The sequence below is a fragment of the Mobula birostris genome, chromosome 11, assembly GCF_030028105.1.
Source record: "Mobula birostris isolate sMobBir1 chromosome 11, sMobBir1.hap1, whole genome shotgun sequence".
Lineage (NCBI taxonomy): Eukaryota > Metazoa > Chordata > Chondrichthyes > Myliobatiformes > Myliobatidae > Mobula > Mobula birostris.
In genome coordinates, this window is record NC_092380.1 from 63,031,467 (window position 1) to 63,040,248 (window position 8,782).

The 8,782-nt window shown below is 38.3% G+C and overlaps 1 protein-coding gene across 4 annotated transcripts in view; it reads left to right on the plus strand.

Annotated features, from left to right (window-relative positions):
• The window catches only part of tmem138 (transmembrane protein 138), a 28,514-nt gene extending 20,759 nt beyond the window's left edge, over nucleotides 1–7,755 (plus strand). For all 4 annotated transcript variants that reach the window (XM_072272350.1, XM_072272349.1, XM_072272352.1 and 1 more), the window contains one exon: nucleotides 6,049–7,755. In XM_072272350.1, coding sequence (XP_072128451.1) covers nucleotides 6,049–6,161 — 113 coding nt within the window. In that variant the 3' untranslated portion in view covers nucleotides 6,162–7,755. The remainder of the gene's footprint in view (nucleotides 1–6,048) is intronic.
• Nucleotides 7,756–8,782: the final 1,027 nt, after the last annotated feature.

An 8,782-nucleotide genomic window follows, 5' to 3' on the forward strand; every position in this document is an offset into this window, starting at 1 on the left:
TGATTTTGATTCTTTCCCTGAAGCAATTTGTGTCTGTTGGTCTGGGTTTCCAGCATCTGCAGAATCTCTTGTATTTCTGATGAAGGACATTCAACTTGAATGTTAACTGCTTTTCTTTTCACATATGTTGTCTGACATGATGAGCTTTTTCAGTAAATTCTGTTTTTATTTCAGATTTCCAGTATCTGTAGTTCTTTTGTCTTTAATTGATTTTAATTTCTGCTTTGTTATTAACTAATCTCAGCTGGGATGTTTATAATGATGCCACATTAGGGTCCTCTGCCCCTTGGTCAAGAAAAGTATTGCAGGCTTAATTTATCTCAAAATTAATTTATTCCCACGTAATTCATCCCATAGTCCATAAATGGAAATATAATGCTGACAGGGCTGGACTTGGTTACAGATGTTGGCAGAGAGTCACAAACTTACAAACAAGAATGGGTAATTGAGTGAGGTGATCAATTGCAAAGAGTGATGAAATTTATGGAGTGGAGGAAACTGTTTTCAATCTTTAAATTACATTTTACACAATCTTGAACTGTCATCTGCCAGTAATATATTTTCTGGTTTAATTGCTTTTAGAATGGATTGTTTATGATGTATAATTTGTTTGTGGAAATGAATTACAGTTTAACTGCATTTAACATCTTTCTGAATTTCATTAAAGTCCCAGTGATTTCCTAGGCCTCAGCAGTCCTGGATAACTTCAGTCATAGTAATGTTTATTTTTTCTGTCTCCAACTTCCTGTCTTCAGTTGGGCCATACTTTGTCATGACTGAAGAGAATTACCAATGGTTTAAAATTAAACATAGAAGATAGAACAGCAGAGCACAAGAACAGGCCCTTCAGCCCAACACATCCATGTCCACCATGAAGGCAATCTAACTAATTCCATTTATCCTTCTATTCTCTTCTAACTGTCTCTTATACTTTGCTACTGTATCTGCTTCTATCATCTGCTCTGGCAATATATTCCAGGCACCTACCACTTTGTGTATAGAATTTAAAAAGAAAATATCTTGCCTCATCTCCTTAAACTTCCCCCTTTTCACTTTAAACCTATGCCCTCCAGTATTAATATTTCCACCCTGGAAAAAGATTCTGATTATTTACCATACCTCTGTCTCATAATTTTATATACTTCTAACTGATCACTCCTCAGCCTGCCATGCTTTATGAAAACAATCCAAGTTTATCCCACCTCCCCTAATAATTAATCCATGTACTGTAGGTGTAACTCTTCTCTACTCTTCCCAAAGTCTCAACATCCTTTCTATAGTGTGGCAACAAGAACAGCATGGATTCCTTCGAAAATGACTTAACCAAAGTTTTATACAGCTGTAGCATGACATACCAGTTTCTGTACTCAGTGCCCTGATCAGTGAAATTATCACCCCATCCACTTGTGTTACCACTTTCAGGAGGTTGTAGGCTTGTACCTCAAGGTCACTCTATACATCAAAGCTCTTTGAGGTACTGCCATTTACTATATACTTTCTCCCAAACCTCATAATTGTCTGTGTTAAACTTCATCTGCTATTTCACCACCTAAAGTTTTATATCTCGCTGTATCTTTTGACAATCTTTCTCACTATTCACAACAACTTTTATATCATCGACAAACTTACTAATCAGACAACCTATATTTTTGTGCAAATCACTTACAAACAATTGAGGTCCCTGTTTTGATACTTATGAAATACCATTGATCACAGATCTCAGTTTCCTCTGTCTTTCATGACAAAAATAATTTTGTATCTGACTTACCAACTCATTGTGGATCCTCTGAACTAGACTACCATGAGGGACTTGTCAAGTGCTTTCCCGAGATCCATATAGACAAAGTCCTTTTTCTCAAGATGGTGCCAGTAAGTGGCATGCAGCTCTGATGGAAATTATCAAATAGTCCCATGTAGGACTATTACAGCTAAAATTCACAGTCTTCACAGTAGGTACTTTTTAAATGTTTAAAATATCTATAGATACTCAAGACTGCCAGATCCTGGACTGGAGACTCAGCTCGTGAATGCAGTTCCCCTTTAAGAAACCAGAAGCTCGGAAGCCAAGCCTGTCTACTGGTACGTTTGAAACAGGCTTCAGACCCCACTCCTGACTATCCTGCTGATGAATGTACAGTCTCTGGAAAATAAAATTGAAGACCTCAGAGCAAGATTACTGTACCAGAGGGACAGATTACCAGAGGATAATCAGCAGACACGAAGCAGCACACCCTGATACTTTCCCTATCATTGCAGGGAATTTCAACCAAGCCAACTTGAAGAAATCTCTGAACAAGTACCACCAACACACTTGACCACTGTTATACCACCATAAAGAATGTTTACTGTGCCATCCCATGCCCACACTTTGGACAGCCCTGGCTGTACTTCCATTCCCAGCATATAGGCAGAGACCAAAAACTGCAGCACCAGTGGTGAGGACCAAGAAGGTATGGTCAAGGGAGGCAGAGGAGTACTTACAGTGCAATGACTTTGATTCAGAGGATTGGACAATATGCAGTGATTCGTCTTTGAATCTGAATGAGTATGCCACAGTTGTCACCAATTTCATCAAGACTTGTGTGTATGAGTGTGTACCTTTGAGAACATACTGAAAACACTCAAACCAAAAGCCATAGATGAACCAGGGGATTCGTAGTTGCTGTGGGCTACATCTGTGGCATTCAAGACCGGTTATCCAGAACAATACAAGAACTCCAGGTAGACCCACAGAAGGCTATTTTAAGAGTTAAAGAACAATTCTGATTGAAGTTAAAGATGGAATTGGATGCATGTCAGCTTTGGCAGGGTTTGCTGGCCATTACTTCTTACAAAACTAAACCTAACTTGAATGGCAGTGATGATTCTCTCCCAGATGAGCTCAACACTTTTTATGCACGCCTTGAAAGAAAGCGTGCGAATCCTTGCAGCATCTGGTAACACTGTGATCACTGTCTTGGAAGCTGACGCCAGAATGTCTTTCAAGAGGGTAAACTCTTGCAAGATGTCAGGCCCTGATGGTGTACCTGGTAGGGCAATGAAAGTTTGTGCCAACCAACTTGTGAGATTGTTCAAGAATGTTTTCAATCTCTCACTGCCGCAGTCAGAGGTTCCCACCTGCTTCAAAAGGGTGACAATTATACCAGTGCCTAAGAAGAGCAGGGCGAGCTGCCTCAACAACTATCGCCCAGTGGCACTCACATGTCCTGTTATGAAGTGCTTTGAGAGTCTGGTCACGGCTGTAATCAACTCTTAACTAAGCAAGGACCTGGGCTCACTACAATAGGCCTATTGCTGCAATAGGTCAACAGCGGATGCAATTTCAAAGGCTCTCTACTCGGCCTTGGATCACCTGGATAATAGTAATACTTACGTAGGCTGCTGTTTATTGATTACAGCGCAGCATTCGACACAAAGATGCCCTCTTCTATCAACAAGCTCCAAAATCTGGATCTCTGTACCTCCCTCTGCGACTGGATCCTTGACGTCGTCACTGGGAGACCACAGTCTATGCAGATTGGAAATAACGCCTTCTCCTCGCTGACAGTCAGCACTGATGTACTCAGGGATCTATGCTTAGCCCACTGCTCTTCTCTGTTTCAACTGTGTGGCTAGGCACAGCTCAAATGACATCTATTAAGTTTACTGATCATACAGCTATTGTTGGCAGAATTTCAGACGGTGACGAGGAGGCGTACAGGAGTGAGATAGATCAGCTGGTTCGGTAGAGTTGCAGCAACAACCTTGCACTCAATGCCATGTGAGAGGCAGAGTAGCAGCTTGGGATTGCTTTGAGTTGGACTGGACCAACTTAAAGACTCATCTGTAGATCTAAACGATTTCACTATGGTTGTCATGAACTTTATAAGAACAGTCAGGGATGAGTGTGTTCTCACAAAGTCATTCAGTCTTCCCCAATCAGAAGCCCTCAGTGAATCACTAGATCTACAATCTGCTGAGGGTCAGGTCTGGTGACCAAGGAAATGACAAGAGGTCCAGGTATGATCTCACGTCTGAAGTGGCAATTCCAGACTAAACTTGAATTAATGAAGGATGTATGACAGCTGTGGCAGGGCTTGAATGCTGTCACCTTTTACAAAGTGAAATCAAGTGACATTGTGTAGGTAACCACAGGGCTTTGCTTCCAGATTAACTCAATACCTTCTATGCTCGCATTGACTATCAAAATATGGAGGAACCATCAAAAACTCCCGCAGCTCCCAATGACCCTGCAATTTCACTGAGGCTGAATTATCCTTCAGGAGGGTGAACCCATGGAGAGCATCCAGCTCAAATAGGGTATCTGGCCAAGTACTATCCTGGGATAGATCCCATCATTCCCTAAGATTTAAAACACCTAACATTTCCTTTTTCCTAATACTGATGTATCTTAGAAAACCAACATACCCCTCCCAATCTCACCACTACCCATGTCCCCTTCCTTGGTGAATACTGACGTATTCGTAATGGACCTTGCTCACTGCCTCTAGTTTCATGCATAAATTCTTTGTCCTTGAGTTTACGTACCCTTTCCCTGGCTACCTTCTTGATCCTAATATATTTATGAATTGTCTTAAAATTCTCCTTGATCCTACCTACCAAAAGTATTTCCTGGCCCCTTTTCACCATCCGAATTCCTTGTTTAAGTTCTTTGTTAATTCCTTTGTATTACTCAAGCACCTTGTCTAATTTTAGTTTCCTTAACCTTAAGTATTCTTTCTTTTTCTATTTGACTAAATTTACAATATCTTCTGTCATCAAAAGTTCCCAAATCAAGCCATCATTATCTTTCATACTCATAGGAATATGTTGGGTCTCCTGAACTCTGACCAGTTGGCTTTTAAAAGACTATCACGTCAGATATGGGTTTACTCCAAATTGCTGCTTCCAATCTACTTTCCATAGTTCCTGCCTAATCCTGTTGTAATTGGGCACCCAATTTAGTACTTTCAGCCAAGGATCAATCTATTCCATAGCTGTCTTAAAATTTGTGGAATTATAATGTCCCATAATGCTCCCCCACTGAAACTTGGATCATCTGGTAGGCTTATTTCCCTGTACTAAATAACAGTATAGCCCCTCCCCCCCTTGGTTGGACTGTATCAAACAACCTGCTTCCCTGCACCCACTCCCCCTCTCCACCCAGATTCAAGTAACGAGATGGTCCAATAACAGCATGTTAGCTAAAAGGGGGGGGGGGGGGTTGGTCAAATCTGGATTGTCTTCTCTGGAGAGTTTGAGCCTGGGGGTACCTGACTAAGATAAATTAAATTTATGAGAATCATAGATACAGTAATAAATGGTCTTTTTCCTAGGCTGGGAAATTCAAATCCTAGAGGGCATAGCTTTAACCTGAGAGAGGGAAATTTTAAACAGATTTATGTGACAATTTTTTTAAAGGGGTGATAAATGCTTGGGGTGGTGGTGACGAGATATGATAGCAACATTTAGGGGACATTTTTTTACAGACACGTGAACAGGCAGAGAATTGAGGAACGTAGACTAAGTGCAGACACACACAGTTTAATTTGGTATTATAATCAACACAGACACAATGGGCCAAATGGCCTGTTCTTGTGCTGTTTGGTGTGATGTTATTTTATAGCATTATGGTGTATTCATTTGCTGTAGTCCACTTCTCCGTTTATTTATTCCTTTCCACTGCTCATGATTCTGACCCCTGCTGAGGTACAAGTGCAGGTGCAGCATATATGTCCCTGTACCTCATTACAGCAGTTTTTAGATTCAGTTGGGTATTTAAGCTGTTTGATTATATGGGATGTAATAGCTGAAAATAAAATCTGATTGTACACTTGATATTTTCAGCTTTGGTCTGTAACAGCAATCTGGAAGATGATTTGGCCTCAACATTGTTCCTTACTTAGTCTTTCTCTGTAGAGGTCAAACTTATCAGTTAACTTGTCAAGGACTCCAGATGTAGCCGTCTGAATAATCACCAATTTCTTTCAGATGTCCTGTGCCGTTCATATAGAAAAGTTTAACTCTGATGCACAAACTGAAACTAAGTTTAATTTTATTTTATTCCAGCTGCCGTTTTATACTATTACTGCTACAAAAGAACTACACTTTGCCTTGGAGATCCTCGGTTATATGAAGACTCAGAATGGCTCCGGAATGAATTTTTCCGTGTCCGAAAATAAGATCACAGAGCCATACCCAGTGCAATACTCGATACTGAAAATAGAACTTTTAAACAAGTGCATATTAGAGTAAAAATAATGCATAATAACTTTGATTTTCCTTGTATTTGTAGAAAATATATTGTTTAACATTGTAATACATGAGTATAATTACTATATTCTGAACTTGAGCAGGTAAAGATGACAATAAGCATTTCACTGCTAAATCATGGAGTTGCTGTTAATTACTTTGTCTGTCAAAGTATGAATTTTGTGGAACTCTCACTCATTAGAAAGATGTTTTGCTAGTTTTTTCCCATATCATATGAATTTACTGAAAGTATATACTTTTGCTGTGGGATAGTTCTGCAGCACTGTTCATTTTTTTAAGTACAAATTTGTTTTGATTTAAAGTCCATGCTTTTGCTACTCTGCATTTGTGTGGTACTGCCTGTAACTAACATTTTTACAGTCACTCCAGTGGATTCTCTTTAAAAGTAGTTTCAATGACACCATAAAGTTATGTTCTTAGTATATGTTCTGCTAATTTATTTTCAAGCATTATGCTTTTTCAGGGAAGTGATTGGGCTAGGAAATCTGTTGGAATTTTGCAATTTCTGTTCTGTAGGACAGGTGCAAACTGGGGAAGGTTGTGTACATATTTAAATTATTGATTTAGAAACTGCATGCTCATCTGTGTCCTTGAGCTGATTCCCACCAATAACCTTACAAAATAGGTACCAAGGATTTTTATGCACTGCACAGAAGATGAGAACAAACAGATTGACTTGCAATTGTTTTAAAATTTTATTTCAAATTTTAAATTTTGGTGTATGTATTTTAAAATATTTTATTCTTTATATATTTGAGTCAAAATTGGATCCAGTATTTAGGCTTTGTAAATTCCAAGTCTGCAATTTAATGTGGAAAATGTGTTATTTGGGAACATTTAAGTCTTGCTAATTTTATCATTTTGGATATTTTGATTACTGTTCTTGTATTTAAATATTTACCTTTTGAACTAGTGGGAAAACTTTTATAATAATTATTTTCTAAGATACTGATGTGCAGTGATTGTTTTGTATTAAATACGTAAAGAAATTTTCTGAGAGGTTTTACACTAATTTCTGTGCAGTTAATCTGCTGGTTTATAACTACTGCAGTATTCACCATTTTGTTTATTCATCCCAGTAAAGAGAGGTCTTTCTATTATGTTGTTTTCATCTAGCTCATTTCATTGGCAAGGTAAGTTATTACAGTTTGAGGTTTATAGACCTGTTTAGTTCTTGAAACAAATTTCCACTCTTAGAATATGTGCTTATCCAAAGTGTCTTGCCCTATTAACAGTGGCACTGTACACTGGAACTCATAGACCTTGTCCTACATCTGCAGAGAGCAAAATATCAAACTGAAATGATTTTAAGATTAAAATTAATCAATTTGTGTATAATCATTATACAGCGGTATAACTGACATCAGTTGCAACAAACAGATGAAGGATCTGAAAACAATTCTAAATGAGTTAATTGAGTTTGCACAAGGATTTGAGCTTTGCCTTAAAATTGCTTGTGGAACATCACAGTTCAAAGTTCAAAATAAACTTATTTTCAAAGTATGTATATGTTGCCATATACTTAATTGAGATTAATTTTACAGCATTTACATGAAAAATAAAAATATAACAGAATTATGGAAATCTATATATAAACAGATTAAGATCGACAAACAACCAATGGGCAAAACAAGACACTAAGTATTTAAAAAATGGAGAAAAACAAAACCATTCTTGTATCTCTTCTAAACATGCTGTATGGAAGATAAATTCACGGGGAATTCATTGCACAGGATGTTACAATTTCTTGAACATAAAACATATTTGCCAAAATCATCTTTGGCAGCCAGCTCACAGAGCAAACCAATTGACCAAAGACTTAGGAGCAGATTCAGGCCATTCAATCAAGACTTATTTACTTTCCCTCTCAACCCCATCCTCCAGCCTTCTCATAATCTTTTACGCTATTACTAATCAAAAACCCTGTCAACATCTGCTTTAAATGTATCCAATGACTTGGTCACCACAGCCATCTATGGCAATAAATTCCACAGATTCACCACACTCTGGCTAAAGAAACTCCTTGTTATCTCTGTTCTAAAGGGACAATCTTGTATTTTGAGGTTGTGCCTTCTGGTCCTAAACTGTCTTGCTATTTGAAACATACTCTTCACATCCACTCCATCTAGGCCTTTCAATGTTCAGTAGATTTCACTGAGATTCCCCCCTCATCCTTCTAAACTCCAGTGAGTACACACCCAGAGCCATTAAACGCTCCTCATAGATTAACCCTTTCATTCCCAGGATAATTCATATAAATCTCCCTTGGCCCTTCTCCAATGTCAACACGTCCTTTCTTAGATATAACTTTCCACAATATTCCAGTTGAGATAAGTTAATTGCATCAAGAGGAATTTCATGAAAAGAACCGATAAACTAGCATTCTTCCAGTGTCCAATCGAGTCTTCAGCAATAAAAATATTTTGGAGCTTAAAGTGCAAGAGAATTAGATTAGGATAAATATCTATAAAACAGTGGATAGACTCCTTTGAAATCTTGGCAGAAAATTTGCAGATAGCTATATGGTACA